The sequence below is a fragment of the Pteropus vampyrus genome, unplaced genomic scaffold (genome assembly GCF_000151845.1).
Source record: "Pteropus vampyrus isolate Shadow unplaced genomic scaffold, Pvam_2.0 Scaffold199, whole genome shotgun sequence".
NCBI lineage: Eukaryota > Metazoa > Chordata > Mammalia > Chiroptera > Pteropodidae > Pteropus > Pteropus vampyrus.
The window spans coordinates 1683441-1707456 of NW_011888980.1; the positions used below are offsets into that span (position 1 = coordinate 1683441).

The 24016-nt window shown below is 38.2% G+C and overlaps 1 protein-coding gene across 1 annotated transcript in view; it reads left to right on the forward strand.

The window, feature by feature from the left end:
- The first annotated feature begins 7817 nt into the window (after window positions 1–7817).
- NTRK2 (neurotrophic receptor tyrosine kinase 2) overlaps window positions 7818–24016 on the forward strand; it is a 310504-nt gene continuing 294305 nt past the window's right edge. Inside the window, exons 1-5 of the mRNA XM_023537782.1 lie at window positions 7818–8097; window positions 15019–15208; window positions 15323–15394; window positions 19890–19958; window positions 22662–22816. Of these exons, the coding sequence (XP_023393550.1) occupies window positions 7818–8097; window positions 15019–15208; window positions 15323–15394; window positions 19890–19958; window positions 22662–22816 (766 nt within the window). The remainder of the gene's footprint in view (window positions 8098–15018; window positions 15209–15322; window positions 15395–19889; window positions 19959–22661; window positions 22817–24016) is intronic.

Consider the following 24016-nt stretch of genomic DNA (forward strand, 5'->3'; position numbering starts at 1 on the left):
TTTATACTTTTAACTATACTCACTGTTCTGCATTTTGTTTTTTTACTTAACACTGTATCTTAAAAATGTTTTAATATCAGCATACATACAACAGCCTTTCTTCACAGCCACACAGTACAGTAATCCATTGAATGAATCAACTCTATTTTACCAGCCTCCTGTTGAACAACCTTGTGTACATGCGTGATTTTATCTATAGGAAAAGTTACTCGAATTTGAAATACAGGGACATTTACAAGACATTTATGATTTTGATAGAAATTGCCAAGTTGTCTTGCAAAAAGACCGTATCATTTTATTCTCCCCCCCCAAACTGGAAGCTCTTTTTGACCTTTGTCAATCATATTCCTGGGAAATAATATCTCACCATCATTTTATTTCATAGTTCTATAATTATGACCCAGGTTGAAAGCCTTTTTATATGTATGTAAGTCATTTGTAGTTCTTTTTCAGTGAACCATGTTATATCTCTTAGCTATTTTCTTTTTCTATTGAGTTGGTGGCCTTTTCAAAAAGTCGATTCATCAAATCTCTAACAATAAGAAAATGTATACTTTGCCTAGTGTTTTGCTTGTCTTCTGATGCTGCTTATGGTATTTCTTCTCCTTCTCCTTCGTTCCCCCGCCCCCCATCTCCATGGCTTCTATGTTGTAAAGATGCCTATGAAGTGTCTTGAGTATAAAATAAGTCTCCTATATTTTCTTTTACTACTTTTACTATTATATGCTTTTGTATTTAAAGCTTTGTTCTATCTGGATTTTTAAAATAAAAAGAGTGAGGTAGCAAAAAATTTCGTTTTATTATTTTTTCAAAATAGATAATCAGCCAGCCAGGTTTCTTGATGCCACTGATTATATAATTCAACCTTTCCGTCCCTAATTTAAAATAACAATTAAGTTGTATGTGAATATTACCTTTGTATTTGGGCCTATTTTGGGATCTACTGTATTCTATCAATAAGTGTCTATTTACATGCCAGCACTGCACTTTTTATCTCCTAAAACCTCATATTATTATTTTTTTCTACTTGAAGTATTAGTCTTACTCACCAGTCTCTTCTTTCAGAATTTTCAAGGTTAGTCTTGCATAATAATTTTACCATATGAATTTTAGGAATCAATACACCCACATTGTATTGATATTTTAAATTAAGATAGCATTTAAACAAGTCTTAACCAGTCTGAAAAGCCCTGCATCCTCAAATTCAAACCTCTAGGCTGTGTCTTCATCATGTGCTTTTATATTGTACAGTCCCCTATATATCCCAGTCTTAGCATAGGCCACTTAACATCATAAATGCATGCCTGGCTACCTGTCTGTACATACCATTAGAATATAAACTGCATGAAGGCGGGGACCATGTGGATCTCATTTACCCTTCTTCCCAGCACCCAGTGCAATGTCCTAAATCTCCACATTATACATATACACATGGATGGATGTGCACATACCCACACTCCTGCAAATCTATCATTTAGAATTCCAAATAAGAGTATTTATAGTTGTTCTTTGGGCTCTCAGTATGTAAATTTCTAGACATGACTTTTATGAAGTCATCAGGTTAAGATGTTTCTTTAAATAAATATCCTTTTTGGAATTAAACAGCACAACATTGGTTCACGCACAGTAAGAAATCAGTTCATTGTAGAGAATAGCATAGCTGGAAAGGAAGAAAGATAAAGCTCTAGTGAGGCAGGCTGATTCTGCATCCAGCAGGAAGAGGGGACGGGAAAGAGGAGGGAGGATGAGGGCAAGCAGATGAAGAGAGATGCTCAACAGTCCAGCTCAACAACAGAGGTAAATCCAGAGAAAATAATCATTCCAGGGACATCGGATTCCAGCAAGCAAATAGGCCTAATGAGAAAAATTTGTGGTGTAATAGCTAATAATGGATATCCCTGTGGATCAATTGCAGTTTTTCCTGTGACTGCATTTATGGTGCTTCACTTAAAAAGCGATTCTGGTGTGAGTTTTCAGATGTGATTTATCTCGCTTGTAGTATGGATGGTAGAGACTGTTCATTTTTCTTACAGAACTGCAGACATCAAGGGTACAGAAAGAGAGAGTTTCAGGTCTAGTTTAATGTCCCATCCGATGCATATACTTTTGTACCTTTGCAATCAAGGTGCATTGGGCCGATCTTATAGATGTTTCATGGGGCTTCCTTTATATTTATAATAATAACACTATCAGGCATCTTAGAAATTTTGATAGTTATTTGCAAAACTGATTATAAAGCAATTGATAGACATAATTTTGAAAGGTTTTCAAAAATAGAATGGGGAAGTATATAGATTAACAAATTGCATTGAATAATGCAAAAAGCTAATTCTCCCTCAAGATAAATAATATCCACTTATTTATGTTTATACAATATAGCAAGTTTATTTTATATATATACACACACACACACACACACACACACACACACACACACACACACACAACAGTTTAGATGCCATACATATTTTGAAAGTTAAATTTTAACAAAAGAATGGACATTGTGGAAACCACATCTAATGTTTAACTCTGTTGAGAAGTCTTATTTTTGGTTGTCATTGGCTCTCATGGTAAGCCTGGGTGACCCTCTGGGATTTAACTTCTTAGCCATCTCAGTTATTCTTTCAGGGTATTGCTCTCTCACCAATAAAAAGTGTTTTCTGGAGTTTAAACTGCCTGGCACCTTGAGGGCACTATTGAACTTTTTATTTACCTCAGTCTACCTTAGAATCCACTCTGTTATTACTTGCCTCTCACTGTATTTTATATCTATACATGTACAGTTTAGAGGGGAATAGATCTTTGTTGGCAAAGTCATTTTGGGATAGCCGAAATGGAGGATGGGAATTGATTGTATGTGCATGTGTTGATTGATTGATTGACCAATTCATTTAGTGAATTAATCAATCAACAAATATTTTTTGAACGTGTCCTCCTACCAGGCACTTTTCTGGGTCTGAGGTAACAAGAGTTAGGCCAGCTCCTACCATTTGTATGGCCTGTTGAAGTGTACCAGCGGAGATCCCCAGTTGGATCACTTCTCTCTCATAGCTGTATGGAGAATCCATCCTATACAACCAAACTGCATCAACACCAGCACAGACAGCAGCCTTGGACTCCTCCTTCTCTCTTGTGCCTTGGGACATGCACATCCACAGCATGGCATACCCTCAGGAGGACAGATCTATAGAAAACACCTATATAGGCCTTAGGAGCACACTCCGGGTCTTTGGGTAGGGAATTCTGGGATTCTACTAGGTCGATAATGAAGGCGCTATTTCCAGGTAGAAGCATCCTGTTGGTCCTGCAGACACCTTGCTTCATGTAGAGGTGCTCGGTTGGAGGAGCACCAGAGTGAGGGCCTCTAATGTGCCTGGGTCCACAGCCCAGAGATAGGGCACAAGGGACAATGCTGTTAGGGCCTTTGTCTTGTATCTGGACTCTGCGTCACAGTGGTTTTGTGCTGTGATGATGCTGAGCAATAATGTGCCAGATTTAGCTACTATTATTCAGGTTATGGTCCTTGTTCTGCAACTTTGTTTTGTTGGATGGTCTTGGTCCATTTCATTTATTAGGTTATTTACAACAGTTCCCCTGGACTCTAGAGGTTATCAGTTTGTGCTCTTGTTCTCTTTTAACTGTCTTTCTCATTCTTTAATTGCAAGTCCTTTAAAAAATTATATATCTTCTTTTTCTTTTTCTTTTTTTGATTGTGGTAAAATACGCATAACATAAAATGTATCATCTTAACCATTTTTAAATGTACAGTTCAGTGGCCTTAAGTACATTCAAGTTGTGCAACCAACACCACCATCCATCTCCAGAATGCTTTTTATTTTGCAAAACTGAAACCATATCCATTAAACAAGTCCCCATTCCCCTGTCCCTAGCTTCTGGCAACTACCATTCTGTCTCTATGAATTTGACTCTTCTAGGTACTTCAAAAATGTATGTCTTTTTGAATAATGATATACCTTGAATTAGAACTTTTTGTAAGAGATTTGTTTAGGATTTTAAAACTCACTCGCACTTCCTTTCTGCAAAATAGCTTCTCTTTATTGTGACCTCACACAACCACTATGACTGGGTTCGCTTGTCACCAGCATCTTTGTAGTTTAACTCCAAAGAAAGTAATCCCCAACCTTCCGTAAAAGTGACTGAAGGTTAACATGTGAAGTGAAACCAGCGAAGATAAAATTGGAAGTGTTCTTCACATTTTATTGCTCTCCTTACTCCCACAGTCTGTAAATGTTGGCTGAAAAATTGTGCCAAAATCAAAACAGACCTTCACAGAGATCCTAAAATTTTACCACTTGAATCATTCTCTTTTCTTGACATTATGCCTGATGCTCATTTTTCTCAGTGCCATGCTCGATCTGTCCTGAAGTCGAAGCATAAATAGTTCGAAAATCCTTTTCGTATAGAATGGTTTGACCAGACTGGACTCCAAGAACTTTCCAAACTATGTTCTGCTGTGATTAGTGCTGACTTGAATGTTTTTTAGAATTCTTAATGCCTGGGCTTTAATCATTGGAAGTTCTTCTCATAGTCATAAATGAAACATTGACCTGCCTGAAATAACAGGGAACGAGGAAAAGACTTTTTTTTTATTTTTAAAAAGATAATTTCTGTGTTGGATTGGAGTCCCATGAAAATTTCACTTTTTTATGACCATTCACTCTGAAACATACAAAAAAATATCATGGATGAAAGGTAATTCTATAGTATCAGTGTATTATTCATAATGACCACTGAATTTATATTGAACAAATATTGGAAATGTTACGGTTAATCAGTATTTGAATAACTGATGATAATTATTTTATACAAGAAGGTTGGTAAGCTAAAAATGAGAGGGAGGGAATGAGGAATAAAAAGAGAGAGAAACATGAACAGCAACTAACTCTAATGGTTGACATAGTTGCTGTAACTGAGCACAACAGTTGTTCTCAACTTCCTGGCAGTGAAAAGAGAAGTTCGTTATTAGGAAGGAGAATGCCTACTAATTCCACAGGGACAAGGCACTGTGTTCCGAAAGGAATTTCTTTTGCAGGGACAATGAGTGATGTAGTTCGCAGCTTTTATGAAAAATGCAGAAGTAGATTTCATTTCTTCTTACTGAGAAGGCCAGTGAAAGTTGGAGACAGTGACAAGGATATCAATTCTGCAAGGAGGCTAAAGTGGTCTGAGAATTTAATCTCCCAGTGCTGTACTTATGGATACAAGGCAGGATTTTAGTGTCTCATCCCCACATACCCTTTGCTGAGCCAGGCTTTGCTAGAAGCTGGACTGTACATGATTTGAAGTTGTGCCCTCTGACCAGAGCCTGGAAAATTTTAATCTCTGTTGCTGGTTAAGGCCAGATCCATTCCCTTTGGAAGTCAGACAAGCAGATGGTGGGGCTAACATTCTTTTGCGAAGACCAAGCAGCCTGGCCTGCGTACTCATCCAGGTGGAAGCCACCCCGTTGGTGGATGAAAATGAGCTGAGGAGGTACCAGAGAGCAGATCCAGGCTGGCAGGGGAAGCAGCCCGTTGATTGCTCCAGAGCCTGGACAGATGCTCGACCGAGACTGCAGAGTTCCACCTACAGGGCACAGCAGAGGTGGGTTTAGCCTAGCCTAATAAGGAGCAGGTGTGACCAGCAGGCTTCCCAGCCAGAGGAGAAGCCCCTTGGGCTCCTGGGGTGCCCTAACCCTGAGAGGGGTTGCCAGAATGAATTAGCTGCAGAGTGTACCCCAAGTTCCACGATGAGATGACTCGTGTTTGTGATGGTTTCATATTGATTAGTGTTAGAAGACACCTGCCCAAAATAAAAATTTTGGCCTAAACATAGCTTAAGCCTCCTTCTTTATGATAAGTAGTTCATTGTCAGGACCATTTCCATCCTGGGCTCTTCATTTATTATGGTGAAACAGTGTCATGGTACATGTTTAGTTACTTGTCTTTTCACTTGCCACTGCCCAGTTATTGTGACCGATCAAAAGATCTGAGACCTGATGTGAAATATATACTGATACTAAGTAAATTAGTTGGGAAAATGAGTTGTTTTTTTTTTTTTTGGTCAGGAAAAAACACATCCCATCTCCTTCTACGGATTTATTTTCCACTGTATCAACTATAAAATCACACTTAGCTATTTAGTCTGTGGCCTTTGTAGTTTTTAACAATAGAGGAAATTTCTAAAGGTTCTGGAACAGGTGGAAGTAACATCTTTAAAAAAGTTGGATATTTTTATTGTGGTCTTTGTATCACTTTGATGAGACTCATTTTAGGGATCTCTGTGCATGGAGATGACATATCAGTGTAGGAGAATAGTTGGAGCGTTGACATCTCAGGGGAAATTACAAGCAAGAATTACGTCAGGTGTCATAAAATCTTTCCATGGGTTGGTGAAATAGCTGAGGTTGGTCGGGGTTGTGACCAGCTGGAGATACGCCCCCAAACCCCTGGGGGCGATGTCACTTAGTTCGCCCTGACTGTTGCCAGGAAAAAATGCTAGCCCCGTTTGGTGGATCTTCTGTTTTTCGTTTTTTGTTTTTTTAAAGAAAATATGTGATTAAGATTTCTAAAATGTGAAATCTTCCCATTTTGGAAAGTTAGTGGCCAATAAGAAAAATACCGAAAAATAAAAGACCCTGTATTGTCTAGATCCAGGCAATATGCTGTCTCCATGACTTCTGGTCAACCAGTTGGTAAGGTGTATACACTGGATCATCTGTAGGCTGGGATCCAATCCTAAATCTGTGTGGGAGGCTGTTATTTAAGTTAAATGAAACCTACATTTTTCCCGCTAAAGACTGATGTATTTTATGCAGAAAGCCAACCTTATGGTCTTTTTATGTAATTAATTTTTCTGGTCATAAATTGTAGTATTTCTTGTTGAGAACCCCCTTGTTGATAGAGATAAGAAAAAGCTATATAAATACTATGAAAACCTGAGTATAACTTTTTCTTTATAATATTTTGCTGAAATTTTCTTGTCATTTGTTTATTGAAGGGAACTGAGACCTTATCAAGTTCAAATTTCTTCTTTCACAGATGTGGGCACTGGAGTCAGGGTGAGATCAAACTTACTGTTTCGTTAGTGACAAAATCTACTAGGCTCAAATCTTGGTCTTCTGCTCATTGTTAATAATAATTAGCATTAATCGAGGTCCTCATTTGTGCTAGGGCAGTTTTCTAATTTTTCCAACAACCACATGAGGCAATTACTGTTGTTACTCCATTTTATAGACAAGGAAACTGAGGCGTAGGGGCTTGCCCCAGGTCACATAGCGAGTAAGAGGTGAAGCTGGTGGAGTGTGTTATTCTCTCACACTACACTTGAATTCTTAAATTCTTAGGTTATTTGGGCTATTCTAGGAAGCTGCAGTTCTCTGGCATTGTAGAAGAATCTGAAGATTTTTCATTTATCTTCTATTATAGCTCTCTTTAGGTATAACACATGAGAGCATTCTGTAAAATGTCCTCATTCCTTTTCATTGACTGTTGTTTTTAGGCTGTGATTATTTGCGAAGGCCCTTTTAGCAGAAATTTAAGAAATGATTCCTTATCGAAGGTGCAAGATTTACAAATCCACAGCCCTAGTGGCATGGTACAGTGGCTATCAGCTCAGAAATCAAAGGAAGGTAGATCTGAGTTCCAATCCTGTTCTGGCAACTGTGTGACCTCAGGGAAGTGACCTGGCATGGTTGGGCCTCAGCTTCCTCTTTGGAAAAGTGGGAACAATCACAGTGCTCTTCTGGTAGCATCATTCCTTTAAGGGAGACAATGCGTGAATGCCCCAGTGCCTGGCACATGGTTAGCATTCCATAAATGGGGATTGCTGGTGCTACTTCTAATGCCAATGGCCAGAAGGAAGGTGGAAGTGGTGGTGCTAACCAGTGTGCGCTAACAGACTGTTTGAATTCAGGTTTTGGGCATCCTTACTTGGTATTCTCTACGTTCTTGTCTCCACCGTGGGGTGGTGTACACTCTCGCAAGAATGGAGCAATATATGGAGAAATTCCTATTTTGAATCCTGCTTTGGTCCACCATGGATTGACTTCCAAATCTCTTTCTCAGCATTTTGCTGAGAAACTGAAGTTTCTTAGTTGTAAACTCAGGGAACAAGGATAATTTTTTAAAAAAGGATTATCATATTCCCTATGATGAGAATCTTATGGCAGACAGGACCCCATCAGAGCTGAAATGCCTCACTCCATGGCTGTAAGCCTAGGCACATATCGTAATCTCTTGTGGCGTCTGAGTTTTATTTATGTTTATTTATTTATTTGGTGGTGGGGGTCAGGGTGGGCAGGGTAGTAGGAAGTGATTCCATTTTGAAGAGTAGCCATTAGAAATATTCACTGCTGTTTCTGTTTCTTTTTGGTTTATTGCCAAAGTACAGTTCAGTATAAGCTAAAGGGAAATTTTGCTTTAGAGCAGTATTGCTGTTAAGCTAATACGAAGAAAAGATGCATTAGAAACCACTCTTTGTTGCATTAGAAACCACTCTGTTACTTGGGCAGATTACCTGGAGGAATTATTTGATAGGTTGTTAAAGCCAATATGGAATCTTTTAAAATGGGATGAGCACCCTTTCCAGGAACCTGTAATTCAAAAACAGTTCTGTGAACTTTTCCTAAAATTACCACTTCTCTCTTCGTTTTCCAAAAAGCCATTGATATTCTTTTTGTTAAGCCTAAGGAAAAGAAATTTTCTTTACCATCAAGAAAATGTCTTAATGAAGGTCCTAGATGTCAAGTTGAGACTGGAGAAGCTTTGGTGACAATATAATGGCAGATAGAAGGGACTTTGTTTATATCCGAATTCTTTTTCTCTTGACTTTCCGATCTCTCTTCAAGGCTGACCTCCATTTAAACTTTCGCTGACCTGTCCAATCAGATATTGTCATACCTTCCACTGTCTGTTTACCGTCCAGGTGCTGGTATCTCTGCTTGGAACCTTCTCTTTTTTGCTCAACAGATACTGTCCCCAGAGGGGGTCACCTCTTTCAAGGTCAAGAACCATGGATCTGAAGATTCTTGAAGGCCATTTCTACCCTTAACATTCCTGAGACTGAGGAGTTCAGTGGCAAATAAATGCTCATTTTTATAAAAACAAATAAACAAGTACAGTAGTTGATTTGAACATGTTGTATGCTTGTAATCTAAATTCGCTTCCAGATTAGACAAATTCTGCTTTCAAAATTAGCTTTCCATCCTCTTCTGTTATTGTCTTTATGTTGTTTCTTTGTTTTCTACATGATGAATGAAGTCATTTTCTATTATCACAATCCTCATTTAGTATTTATTGTGCATGCGTATGTGTATATGTGTCTGGTCTTTCCAGGAGGATAATAAAAGCTCCAGGTGGAGGATGCTTGGATCTGTTTGACTGCTTTAAGTCAGCCGGCATTCCGTGAGCATCACCACTGTGCTAGAGGTGGAGATGCAGTGAGATGAATGAAACTGCTCCATTTGAGGAGTGAACAGTTCAGTCGGGGAATCAGATGGGTTCATAGAAAAATAAGGCGGTAGGTACAAAAAACACTTCCATTTCTTCTAATTCTTAATTACAAAGTTAAGAAGTACAATAAGTGCTAAAAACAAACAAACAAACAAAAAAAAAAAACAAAACCAAAAAAACAAAGCTTGCCAACTGATGGAATAAAAATGTTCTGATTGGAAAAAGCCTTCTTGGTGTTGTGTACAAATCAAGCAATGTTTCACATATTGTAGGGTCCCAGAATAGATTTAGGCAAATTCACTGAGAAGGCAGTAGATAGTGGTCTTAGGATATAGTAAAAATGAAAAACAACAATAAAAAACAGCACTCATAATAATATGAGGTCTAAGCAAGAGTCCCATATATGGATGTGAGAACAGAGGAAGACATATTTGGTCAAAACAGGATGGTTGATGGCCAACAATAATTCCAGAAAGACTGCTGATGGAGAGGTGGGCCAGAGGGACTGGGAGGCAAAGGAGGTAAATGAGAGAAATTCTTAAGGAGTATCAAATTAAATCCAACTTCATCAAATCCAAATTCTCCTTGTCACTATTTGAAGGCTGAGGGTTTGCCTAAAAGAGAATGAAGGCAACATCTGCAGATTAGAGGGGCAAAAGCTTAGGTTTCCATGAAGAACCAAAGTTCTGCTGAACTCATATGAGATTCTTATCAAGCACTGGGACATGGACTCTGGGGGGTTGGCTTGTGCCTTTAAATCCCTGGAGCCTAACCTTTCCAGTGGGCATAGGTTAGAGGAGTTAGGAGTTGTCATGGAGAGAAAGCTTTTGAGAAAGGCCCGTGCCAAAATTCTGGGCCTTCCCACTGCTTCTTCGGAAATGAAACTCTTCTTAGAGATGTGTTTTATTAAGCAAAGCTCGATTCAGGCAAGAGCCCTCAGAGTTTGACAACACTTTGACCAGAGTGATGGGAAATGGTTTTCAGGGGAGAAAGCCTGCCACACTGCCTGTCGGTGTGTCTTTTCCTTGTCTGCCCTGGCCTGGCACTTCCTCTCCTCACTGACCCTCTTCTGAGCAGTGGCAGTGAGATGGGAGAACTCCAAAGGCCTGGCGTTGTCGGGATCCTCCTAGAGGAATGTGGACATCACCAGTAGGGGGCAGTCCAGCATGTTCCTTAGTCTTTTGGTTCCTGTCCAGAAGCTCTGGGGCAGGGAGCAGGAGAAGGCTTTTAGACTTTTGCCTTTTGGGTGATCTAGGAAACTATGACTTGAGCCCAGGTATATTTGTCCGCTGAGTAACTGAGAAGCCCTGGAGTGCAGCTTCCCTGCAGTCATTTCACTACTATGGCTTTCTTTGTCTCCCTCTCTTCCTCCCTCCCTCCCTCTCCATCTCCCTCCCTCCCTCCTTCCCTTTCCTTTTTCTTTCCTTCCTTCCTTATAAATCTTTACAATGAAAAAAAATATATAAGGACATAACAGTAACTTCATGGTTTATATTCGGAACTGACGCTTTAACATTTTTGTCTTTTTTGTTACAAGTTTTTTTCTAATTAAATACTTTAGTAGTTTAATAGAATACTTGAACAGTTTTAAGTTTCTCTATCCCAGATCCATTCTTTCCCAAGGTGACTTTGCTTACAATCTTTTTATACTTTACATATGTCCTTGACTATGAACATTGTGTGGTTGTTTTCTGTGTATATTTAAAAGTTTGCCTAAGTTGTTTTATATGTATATATTAGTATGCAATTTGGGTTATTTTTCTTTCTCATTTATAATGAAGATCTCTTTCTATCAAATATGGATCTCTTTCTATCAAATATCAAATATCTCTTTTCTAATCAAATATGGAGATCTGATTCAATCCAACTTATATATTTATAATATACCTTATTTTTTCTGTTTCTCTTTTTTTAAGTTAACTTTATTGAGGTAACATTGGTTAATAACATAAAGATTTCAGGTGTAAAACATTATAATTCAGTATCTGTATACTCTATTGCATGCTCACCACCCAAAATCTAGTTTCCTTCTAGATTGCCATATATTTGACCCTCTTTATTCAATTCTCCTTCCTCCATCCCCCTTCCCCTCTGGTAACCACCATTCTGTTTGTGTCTATGATTTTGTTTTGTTAGTTCGTTTGTTACTTTTTTATTTTATATTCCATATATGAGTAAAATCATGTGGTTTTTGTCCTTTCTGTCTGATTTATTCCACTTGGCATAATACCCTCAAGATCCATCCATGTTGTCAAAAATGGCAATACTTTATCTTTTTTATGGCTGAATGGTTTCTTTATTGATGGATACCTAGGTTCTTCCCAACTTTTGATTTTGACTGTAAATATAATGAATATTCTTGTATATGTCTCCGTGTGTGCATGCATGAGAATTTCTTTCAGGGGAATATCTGGAAATGGAATTGCTGGGCCACAAAGTGTGCCAATTTGTAATTTTCCAGGATATGGGCAAACTGCTCTTCAAAGTAGTTATACCACTTTACACTCCTTCCAACAATGTAAGAGAAACTCCCCACATCCTCAGAAATGTTTTATATTGTTAGACTTTAAACATTTTGTCAATATAGTGGGAGAGGAATGATATGCCATTATTTAATTTGCATTTCAGATTCCTGTGGGGTGAGCAGCTTTTCATATGTTTCTTGGCCATTGATGTTTTCCCTGTGTGAATTGTCTGTTACTAACTTTATTGGCTTCCTTTCTAGTCTAAGGAGAGTTTCTTATGGGGTAGATTTCATGATCAGTTTATAACCAGCAGCTATCTTGTGGGCATCTCTGAAGATGGCAACTTATGAAGGGGAGTTCTTGGCGTCTGGGGGGACACTTGCCAACCTTTTGATTTGAAAAATCTGTTGATTTTGATTTGATTTGAAAAATGTGTTATTTTTTCCATTTTGACCAAGAGAAAAATTATTATTTATTTAGAACATTCCTGCCTCTACAGTGGAAGAGTATTCTCTAGTTACCATTTTTCATAATTTCATATGGTTCTTTTGCAATTTTAGAACCAATTGCATATGGTTCTTTTGCAAATTTTATATGCTGTGATGCATATTAAGAGGTTGTGAGGTTTTTAGCAATATCTCCTGTCTAGTCTTAGATTGAAGAACAGTTATGCTTTGCTTAATGTCTGACTTATTTTTATCTTGTGAACACTGAATTTACTACTGACTATACGAAGGTGACTAGAAAGCTTAGAATTAAGCTTGTGGCTTTTTCCTAACGAGTACATGCATTTTAAAACCTAATTCCTAGCTCTGTTGATGTCTCTACCCTTGCTTTTCTTTCTTCTTTGCTTTCCATTTTTTATTTATGCTAGTTTGTTGTATTTTTTTGAATACAACTGAGGAGTTTATAAATTAAAAATCTGATGAAAAATGAAATAAAAATAAGGGCATAAATAAGTAAAAGAAATGTTAAAGAAATATGCTTTGTGCCAAAAACATTGAGTAAGGAGTGTCAGGCCCCCATCATAAGCATGGAGGATTCAGGCAGAGAGCTGATGTTTTCTGAACAGTGACAGCCACCATGCTAGCTCAGCTGTAAAGAGTGGACAGGCTTCTCTGGAAGTTTTGATTGTGACCCCAAAGGAAACCTTACCCACATTATTTACCTTTTTTGCTGCAGTTGCATGAAAAAAGCATTAAAATTTAGGACTTTCTGGAATGCAGTTTTTATTTGGAGATAATTTAGAAGAAGGAGGTCACTGAGGTTTCTACTGAAAATGTTAGTGGAATGAAAATCTTGGAAAAATGTATCTAAAGTGAAATAATTTGAAACATTTCATAAAAACCCTTGATGTTGAAAATTGTTGTTTGAGCATTAGGTTGGAGTCTTAAAATGTTTCCTCCTGTGTGTGGTAGATGGAGATAACGGAATGCATCCTTCCTGCAAATCTATTAAGTGCCAGGCCCAGGTATTAGGGAGAACCAAGATCTTTGTGTGAGAGATGCCTTTCTATCTTGGACTTTGCATTTTTATGTAACTGAGGATAGTGTTTATGTGGGTCCTTTTAAAAATATTTTTTTTCTGGTGTAATTTTGTTCCTGCAGAGCATTTATTTATTTTTTAAAATTTATTTTCTAAAGATGGGTGTCCCAACTCTTACCATAAGTCATTTTTTGCAGGGGGTGGGGGAGGATTAAGTAGAAGAGACCTATAGATGCTTTATCTTCTCCTCCAATGGTTACTTTTTTTTTTTTCTATTTTAAAGCTTGTTGGTAACAACAAGGTTATATATTAGTTTTTAGTGTCTTAATTGGAATGCTATATATCTTAAATTTTTTGAAATGGAAAAGGAAAAAATCTATCCTAGCACAACTTCCTATAAGTGCCTTTGGAACTCCAAATGTTGATCAACCATCCATGCATCCATCCATCCACCCTTCATCCATTGAGTACCTACCTTGTGCAAGGTACTTTACTGGACACTGTGATTCTTATTAAGAGGTTGTGATCTAAGAAAAGTGGATAGAAAGGTTCTCAATTGTGGCACAAGGAAATATCATGGTGGTAGTTCTAATGGCTGTGTGTTTTTAGTACTTAGAATTTTCTTGGTTTCGGATGACAGAAATTTAGATTAAACTTCTGTTAGTGACAGCTAACCTCAGAGATGGCAGGATTCAAATACTCACGTGGCATTTTCAGGGCTCTGTCTCTCTTTGTACCTCTTGGCTCTCTTCTGCGTGCTAGCATTAGTCTTGGGCGGTCTCTTTCCTTGTGGAAGAATAATTTCCTATGGAAGCGCTAGGCCTGTGTAATCTTTCAAATATGATTCCAGAGAAAGAAGGAGACTCCTTCTGTCCCAGCATTCATCTATTTAATTTTAGGAAAGATTCTCACTGGTCTAGTTGAGGTCACATGTACATCTCAAAGCCAGTCATCATGGTATTCTCTGTCCATCCCGAGTCAACAGTTTACTCCTGTATTTGAGGGTGGGGGAAGAGGAGAGTTCCTACTGAGAGTGCACTAGGGCCATGTGGGGTTTGTGAAATGTGCTTCCTGGAAGGAAAAATTGATGTTATTATTGACAAAAGCAGAAAGACTTCATATGCTGGGCCACGAAAAGAGAAAGTAGGAAAGAAAGGAAGAAGGGAGAGAAAAAGAAAGAGAAAGGGTCGGGGGAATCCGCTTCAGCATTTTAGGAGGTAAAAGGAGAGAGTAAATGCTTCTCTTGGAATGTGAGAAAAAATGTGTTTTGTCTTGCATGTGATGATGCCAGCATCCCTGTGGCTGTCACCATGAGGGTGAAATGCCTTTGGGACCTAGAGAATTCGTTTCCAAGTTATTTCCACCTCTGTGCATAGGAGATACCATGAAAGAGGAGACAAACTGAAATTGTTAGTTGAAAGAGCGACAAAAGAAAAATGAAAAATGAAACCTGGCGAACCTGTCATTGACCATAAAACCTGCTCAGTCATGTTTCCTTCCTTCCTTCCTTCCTTCCTTCCTTCCTTCCTTCCTTCCTTCCTTCCTTTTCTCAATCACACTCAGTTTGGCTCCCCTAGCTGTATTTTTATTTTTATTTTATTTTTTGGTGGGGTAAGATTGGGTAGGAAAGGATCACCATGACACCCTGGTGAAGCTGGATGGAAATTACCCATTCTTTTATTTATTGCCTATATTTATTTACTGCTATCATTCTCTGCTTTTTTGTTGCAGTTACATTGCAAATCAGAAAAGGTTAGAAATCATCAATGAAGATGATGTTGAAGCTTACACGGGACTGAAAAATCTGTGAGTACTCAGGACTTGTGTACTTTATCTCAGAACTTTTTCTTATGCTCTATTACAATTATGTGGGCATTCATTGGTTAGTTCTAACACGCATACAATTATGTGTTTTCCCAGGACAATTGTGGATTCTGGATTAAAATTTGTGGCACATAAAGCATTTCTGAAAAACAGCAATTTACAGCACATGTAAGTAAAGGTTGATTCTTTTGCTTCCCAGGACCCAATTTATTCAATATTTCTCTCCTCTGTTTATTTTCCTTGTTTTCCAACTCTAAATTCTCTTTTTAAAAGTTAGTATAGCTATGACAATAGCTTAGAAACATTAGCTTTGGTTTCTGAATAGCTTCAGAGGGGTATTAGAACAGCCTGTTTGTTCCCTTTTATGAATTTTTGGGTCATTTCCATCTTGGACAGAGCAATAGGCCAACAGGAAGGAGTCTGATGTGAAAACTATGTCCCAGTACAGTGTCCTTGATCCTTTTCCTTGGAATCGTGGCATTCCCTGGAAGACATCAAAGCGGTGGAACTGAAAGAAACTGACTTGGCCGTGGCCTTTTTAGGGAGCTAAAAATTACTAATATTTTCTCCTATATAATAGAATCTCTTTTGAACCTTTGTGTTTCCAAAGCTATCAGTCACGATTGATAAAAGTGGAGAAAAATAAACCATGGGACATGCCAAAGGTTCAGACAATTATTAACAATAGCGGATGCTTCCCCCGAAGTCCTGTTGAGGCTTTGTCAACTGAAGTCAAAAGAAAATAGGGACAGTGGAAGCTCTTGGGTTGCTTGCTCCTAAATCCCGTTAGATGATGGCACTTTTATCAGTAAGGTGGAGCCTTCCTGAGGGGTTTCTTCATTAAATGGAGGATTGCTCACTCCTAAGTGCAGATTGGTGTCTCCATGCACCGAGTTTTCAGTGGGACCGTCTGCTGAGGAATGTTCCCTGCATTCATTGACCCTTTTGTGCTTTGCAAATTCTCTGCAACAAGACCTTCTGTATCTCATAGTCTTCGGTTTACTTATGGGACTCCCACCTGCATTATCTCACTTGATTTTTCTAACAGTTGATAGGGATGACCTTTTTTACTCCCATTTCATGGATGTAAAATCAGGCTGAGGAAGTTGTAGGACTTGCTCAGATCCACAGATTGAAAGTGACAGAATTATGACTTCAGGGCTCACTCCACACCATGAGTACAGGAAGTAAAATTTGTGCCATCCTTAAAATTCTAGAATCAGCTCTTCTTGTAATATTTGTCTCCTTTCTTTTCTTGGGGAGAACAGTTCCCCATCTGATTTTCATGCCAGTTATAGCAGAAATCATTCTCTTAGAGCAGATTGCCTGGATTCTCTACGGAGATGTGTTGATATTATGAAGAACCTTAATTGCATAAAGCCAAGATAGTGACTTCGTACTTTATAGATGGTGTTAATGATGAAGTCAATTTAAAAATAAGGTCTGTAGAATTAAGGTTAAAAACATTTGGCAAAAATGTGATAAAACTCCAAGGAGCTTTATTAGCACATTTCATTTAAATGCTTTTTGGCATCATCCCTGTGGTTGGTTTGCCTGCACAGATCTGATGCCTGCGTAGGCCTTGATAGCACAAACAGCGGAGAAGCTGGATAGAAGAAAAAAGCAAAATACTTTAATGCAGTCACTTAAATATAATTAATAACATTGGTGATTAAGTTCTGGTATTTTTGTTATTGCTGACTTTAGACCCAAATTACTCAACAACCGTCCCCTCCACCTCCCACCACTGGCTTATCGTATCACTTCCCCTAATGTTGTGATTTTTGTATAATGGGCTGCAATTAATAGCGGTTTTAGTAATAGACTTATTTATTTCTTTATCAAATCTCTTACTTTTCCCCCACTTTCCTTGTTGCATGATATTTATATGAAAACCAAAGCCACTTTGTGTTTTTTTTTCAGGGTGATATATGGCAGAATAATTTTAATGGTATTCAATGTGTTGTATGTAACTTATATAAAGCCTGCTATCTTTCCTTGTCTTTTAAAGAGGTGCCACTTGAAAATAGGAAACCAAAGAGATGGACATATCCTATACAGTTTCTTTAAAAGCCAGTAGTATGGAAGCCCAATCTTTGGACAAACTGTAAAAACTCTTATTGACTTTGGTAGGCATGTTTATGTAGCAAGGCAGAATAAAGTCAGGCAAGTATTCAGATCGTTACGAAGAAGTCACGAAATGTCAATAAACTTCATATATTCATTCATGTGATGAAAGAAGCTCTTAATCACCAAAACATGAAATTAAATTAAGTCATTGGCTTTTGTGAATGACAGGGAAGGTGGAGGGAATCAAATCAAGTGTTTGCCTTTGTAGAACTTGGTCCCAGTTTCTGCTTATGACTGAGGATTTGGGGCAACTGGCTTCCTCTCCCCTAATTTCTCACACATAAATTGTGCTCTTACCTTGACTGCCAACACAGTGGATGTCAGTGAGCTGGGGAAGAAATGTATATCAGAAGCCGTTTCTCTCTACCTCTGGGATATACTGATTATCTCTGTGAGTTTCTCCAACAATATAAAAATGTGCATAAGAGCAGTCTACTTCATTTGGGGTTTTACACTTGATCTTAGGCAAAAGTCCAAGAAGCGATCATTTGGGGTTTTAAATAAATTCAAATTAGCTCTTGTCTTTCACTTTTACCACTCCTCCCTCTACCCTGTGCATATTTAGCATTGCACAGTGACTCTCCAGAGTCTCTGTGACTGGTCACTGAGTTTATTTCTTGATGCCTTAATTCCTGCCTAACCTCCGAGAACCCAGAGACTGTGAGAAAAACCAGCATTTGTATTTTCCAGGGGCTTTGCAGAGGTGCTAATTAGCTCCTTTGCAAAGTCCTATAATCAAACAGTAAGAGGATTGTTGATTTTTTTACCCTCCCTTCCTCCTTCTTTTTGGCTTTTGGCCCCAATAATAAGTATGGTTCATAAAACTCATCTTGTTCTTTGGCGCGTAACCCTGCTCTGGGCTGTGCTGCTGGCAGCTGGACAGGGGCAGCTGCTCCTGGTGCCGGCTCGCTAGCTGACCGGAGAACCTTGACAATAAGCGTCCTCTTTCTTTGCCTCCTCTCTCCTTGTTCTTCTTGGGGGAAGAGCAGGTTCTCCCCTCCCCCCAAGGATGGCAGTTTCAGATGAAGATGGAAACATTCATGTCTCCAAGATTGTGAAGACGGGCAGATTGACTTCTTAATGTATTATAGTCTAACGAGAGCTATGCTTAATTCACATTCCAAAAGAAAAGATTTATGTGGGCACATTTTTTAACTTCCTGGTGGAGTATTTTTTCATGTGGGTGAGCACTTTACACTCAGTGTGAAAAGAGGAGGTGCAAATGTAGAAGGAAGAGGGCACCTGCTAGTAGGTAGGGGTTTGGGTGTATGGGAATGCTAATTTAGAATAAAGCAGGGAGTGGACACAGGCACTCTTGAATTATGAATAAATTATTTGTTTATTCATCAACTAACTAGCCTTAGCTCATACATCAGCTCCAGGGTTTAAAACTCTCTCTGAAAGTGACTGGTTAGACATACCAGGATACTTCAACGGTGGTTTTGTTGGGCTGACACAACGGACTAACCTCAGGAAAGGGTCTAGGATTACTGTCACCCTCAGGTCTTCCATTCTTATCTGGCTCTCAGTCCAACATTCACTTTCTTGAAGAGGAAATAAATACTAAAAGGTTCATTGCAATTTGTTGAAGGCTTGGCTGTTTTTGTAAAAGTTGACATTTGTTTTATATTCATGTTCCTTATTAAACACGTCTAGAAGCCCAATCATTGAATATGTTTAAAACAAATTCATCTAGTAAACAAATTCACAGAGAGAGTCAGCTGCCAGGATTATGGCTCAGAATTTCCTAGCTCAAGGTCTTGTGTCATTGATCGTTGGAAACTGAAACTCCTGTCCATTAAATAAAGCTACATGTTTGGAACATGCCAGTAAATTCAGTATTATTTTTTTCAGTTATGAATATGATATCTTTTCATTGGTTGGTTCAAATCTTAAAATGATATGTTGCTAGAATACATCAGGATAAAATCAGACACATTCCTTGTTATCTGATTTTTGTTGTTGTTACTGTTCTCATCATGGATTATCTGGTTATTTAGAAATCATGTATAAACAATCTCAGCAGAGTTTATCAATCAATAGGTGTGTTCTTTCCTGTAAAGATATGTTCAATCCAGTTAATATGTAAAATATTGTATGTTGCATGATTTCAAAATATTCACGATGCTCTTTTGTTTTAAAATATCTTTTCTCCCTGGTGAGTTTATGGTTTTAAATTAAATTACATTTAATCTTCTTACTAATTGTTCAAAAGGTCAGAATCTCTAGGAGGTATATAACTTGACTCTGAATCAACATATGAAAAAATAAGCTTTTCAGTAAAAAAGATTAAAATAGACAATATGAAAATTATACTTTGTCCCCCCCCCACTCCCATAAACAAGAATTATAGGAGACAGGAAAAACTAAGCTATCACTCTCGGTTAAAGAAAGAGATTACTGGGTCTAAACAAGTCATGCATCATGATCAAATAAAATTATATGTACATATTTTTAAAAATTTCTATTTGAATACTTTACTCCTAAAATGTAACATTTTAGATTCACATTTAATGTTTTTTATTTTTTTCAGCAATTTTACCCGAAATAAACTGACGAATTTGTCTAGGAAACATTTCCGTCACCTTGACTTGTCTGAGCTGTAAGTAATGATTTTGCATGGCATTTGGGGAAAAAATTTCAAGAGAAAGGTTAATTAAGTATTTTTTTAAATGAGTGATGCCACAATCTATTTTTATATCAAAATTCTCGAAAAATGATTTCTCAAGTTTTGATTACTTGTTCTTTTTTTTCCCTCATGAAGACGTGATAAAAAAAAAGTAACATATCAGTACAGTATATATCATTTATGATGAGCTTAAATGTTGTTTTTACATAAATTATTTACTTTCTAATAGAAGGAAAAAGAGAAAAAGATGGAGGCATTTGTTTGGTCCCTGTTATATCCAGGAAAGCAAACCCGTTCAAGGAGGAAATAACAATGGGCACAACACTCCAGTTTTTATCCACCAACCACAGTGCCTGCTGCTGCTTAGTGAACTTTGGGGGAGAGGTAGTTCTTCTCCCTACCCACCCATTCTTGTAAGATTTTCTTCTAGGTCTGCTACTGCATTCAGTATTTATCCTTATGCCCCAATTTCCTTTGCTATAAAGCAATAGGAAAATATTGAAATGCACTGATGACTAATAGCCAGCATTTCTAGGTTTGTTCAATTTTTGCGTTATCTCCAAAAAGCAAGTGTAAACTGTTGACATTCCTATGGGTAAGAGAGGCCCAAAGAACCCTGAAGCAGAGGCTCCATGTGACAGAGGTGGGCCCAGATGGACATGGCCTTTGAATAGCATTTGTTTAGCTTTTGCTTAAACTGTATGTTGCCTAAGTCGTAGGGTCCATCCCGTTCATAAGGAAACTGTGCAGATTAGAAGATGCCCCTAGTGGAGTGACAGGTTAATACGTAGTAATGAGAGTTACATGGTGAAAGTCTTGGCAATTGGCAATTATTTGGAATAAACTGAGTTCAGGCAATTGAAGCACTAGATATCTAACACAAAAATAGACATGTGTAACTTAAAGAAAATATATGAAATAGAGGAAGATACTCCGTAAAAATTTTAAGCATCACTGTAGAAAATTAACATTAAATCTAATGTTAAAAATTAGAATTCTGATTCCAAATTCCTATGCCTCAATAGTCTCCCTGCAGCATGCTTAATCAATTCATTCAACAAATGTTAATGTTATGCCTGTTACAAATCAAACTAATATGGCAGTAAGCCATGGTGCTATAAGGAGAACTGCGTTCTGTGTTCTAGGGTTCTGCTATCCAGTGAAAGAGGTGCAAGTCTAAACGAATACATGTAATAACAATCACTGCAAAAGGAGTTTATACAGGTAGCTAGAGGAAGAAGCCAGCTGTCTGCCAGCACTGCGCGGTCATTCGAACATCGCTATATTTATAATTGAAGATCCCTTTGTTTCTTTGTCCTTCTGAAGATTCAGTCATACCTTCTTTGTAGAAAGATTCTTTAGTTTTTATGTACTCAAAATGCCAGGAAACATCTTGGATTAGTTGGGGTTTAAACATTGTGGATCTCTTTCACATTACATTCCGTATCCAGTAGCGGCAAATCCTGTTTTGGTGTTGGAGGGATACTTGGAGGCGATCAAGCAGATACAAATTAAACGAATCTGCCATGACCACATTTTCCCCAAAGAAACTCCCAGAAAAGTCTCCAGGGATCCCTGAGATTCTTAGAACCCAACCAGAAAACCACAGGAGTAAATGATGTTGCAAAGCCCAGGTCCTGTCCTCATGGAAATCTTAAGTATTGTGGTTAATGCCAGGCAGAGCCTATGTAACGATTTTAAATGGCTTCATTTAAAGGCTCATTACCATAAATGGAATTCATCTTAAATAGGCCACTGAGTATTATAAATAAGCATTTAAAGATTTTTTTCTTGTGGTTTTTATTTTCCTCTTGACTACTTCCTCTTTTACCAATCACCGGCCACAGGAGTCCAGACAGCACGGCTGAATGGTGGCTTTATCTCAGCAGACCCTCTCACAGTGGGCTAAGAGGCTCAATCTGGAGCTCAGTTGCCCTTGCTCTCAGAAACCCTGAGCTTGGGGGCTGTGTGTGTGTGTGTGTGTGTGTCCATGTGTGCACATGTGCATGTGCATGCCAAAGGCCCAAGAGCTCCCGCTCAGCTTCTTTCTCTTACATTCGCTCCAACTCTCTTGCATCAATCAAACTGAACTGTGGTTGCAGAAAGCTGGGAGTGCCATCCGATTAGTTCTCACACTTTGATCTCAGCATTGTATTACAGTCTCATTTTAAATTAAGTTGACATTGCTCTGCCTGCCCCCCGCCCCCCCAACTGAGGTTTGAGTTTATTAAATGATAACACTTTAATCTCTAGCCTGGCCAGATATACATATGCTAGTTTTTCTGAAAACTTATTGTTGGCATTTTCACTTAAGATCTTCTTAATAACTGTATAATAACTGTGATAAATTTGTAATGGCACCTTTTTTTCTCTCTTTTTATGAGACATCCCTTTCTATCCTACATTATAGCTATTTCTGTCTCTATCTTGTTTCCCTATTATTCTGAAAGGTCTTAAATCACTTTGCATCCTTTAGCCTCTACAGGGTTTTTGCATATTGCAGAAGCTTAGTGTTAAATGAACGACTAATAAGTATTGTTATGCTGTAAAGGTGGGTATGACTTCCAAAGATTGCTGGCCAGAAAGAATTCATAATTTTGTAGTGCTTCATAAATATGGGTATAGTTAAAACTGAAAAAGAGAAGCCTGACTGGGTTTCATTTTTGTTTCATGTAGGATCTTGGTGGGCAATCCATTTACATGCTCCTGTGATATTATGTGGATCAAGACTCTTCAGGAGACGAAATCCAGTCCAGAAACTCAGGACTTGTACTGCCTAAATGAAAGCAGCAAGAATATCCCCTTGGCGAACCTGCAGATACCCAATTGTGGTAATTTACTTTTAAGTCAATGAGTTCTAGTTGCTATTAAGTATTCTAATTGCCTTGGTGTGGTAGAGAGCCTGGGAAGATTACCACTACCTGGGTTTTATATAGTGTGCTGTTGATGTCTCCAGAGAATTGGGCAACATTTGTGTGCAGTATAGAGAAATCAGCTGGGAACAACTTTGCTGAACATTTTTTGCAAGTAGAATATTAATTTTGAATGGATGATTTTAAAGTGCATTGAGAAAACAAGTATACACTTTATTCTTTTGTTTCTTTGTTTGTTCATCCATCCATCCCTCCATCCCTCCCTCCCTCCCTCCATCCATCCATCCATCCATCCATCCATCCATCCATCCATCCCTCCATCCATCCATCCGAAAATTATCTGCTAAAAGTGTAGTGCCTCACTGGCCACTGTATTTGGTTGGCACTCAGGCAGCATAGAGGAAAGGATCTCAAGGTGCTAAAGTGTCCTGACAGCACAAGAAAATGCTGTGCAATCCAGCCCATTCCCTTAAACGTGTCTTGCTGCCAGATGTCTTGTGTCTCTTAATGGGGTGCCACAGATGTGCTTTTCCCCATGTCTGGGTTTACAGTCTCCTCTTTTACTCTTGTCCTCACTCCTCTCCTCAGCGTTGACACCTCCAGAATATAAAAGGATTCCATATGAAAAAATCACAGCTTCCTGTGAGGGCCAGTGTGTTTACGAGGAGGGAGAATCCAAATGTGCCTGTTAGGATTTTACTGCTAAGGGCTTCTGTGACATACCTCTACAATACCCACATATACATATTATTCCTCTGCTGAAATTTTCATCAGTTAGTCAACCAGTTAATCAGTTCACAATTGTATTTGATCTTCTGGTCTAGTGGCTGCTGACTCAACAGAAAGTCATTTAGCATCTGGTTCTTGTTTGTGAGGAACCTGTGTTTTAACTATAATGTATAGAGTCTTTTTTTTTTTAATGCCAGTTTATTTATTTTTTTCATACTATATATATATAATTTTTTTTAGCACTTTATTTTTTTTATTTTCCCCCTCCCCCTTTCCCTCTCCCTTCTGGTAACCACTAGTCTATTGTCCATGTCCATGAGTCTCTATTTGTTTGTCTTGTTCATTTGTTGCTTTTAGGTTTATATCCCACATATGTGATATCATGTGATTTTCAACCTTTTTTGTCTGGCTTATTTCGCTTAGTATTAT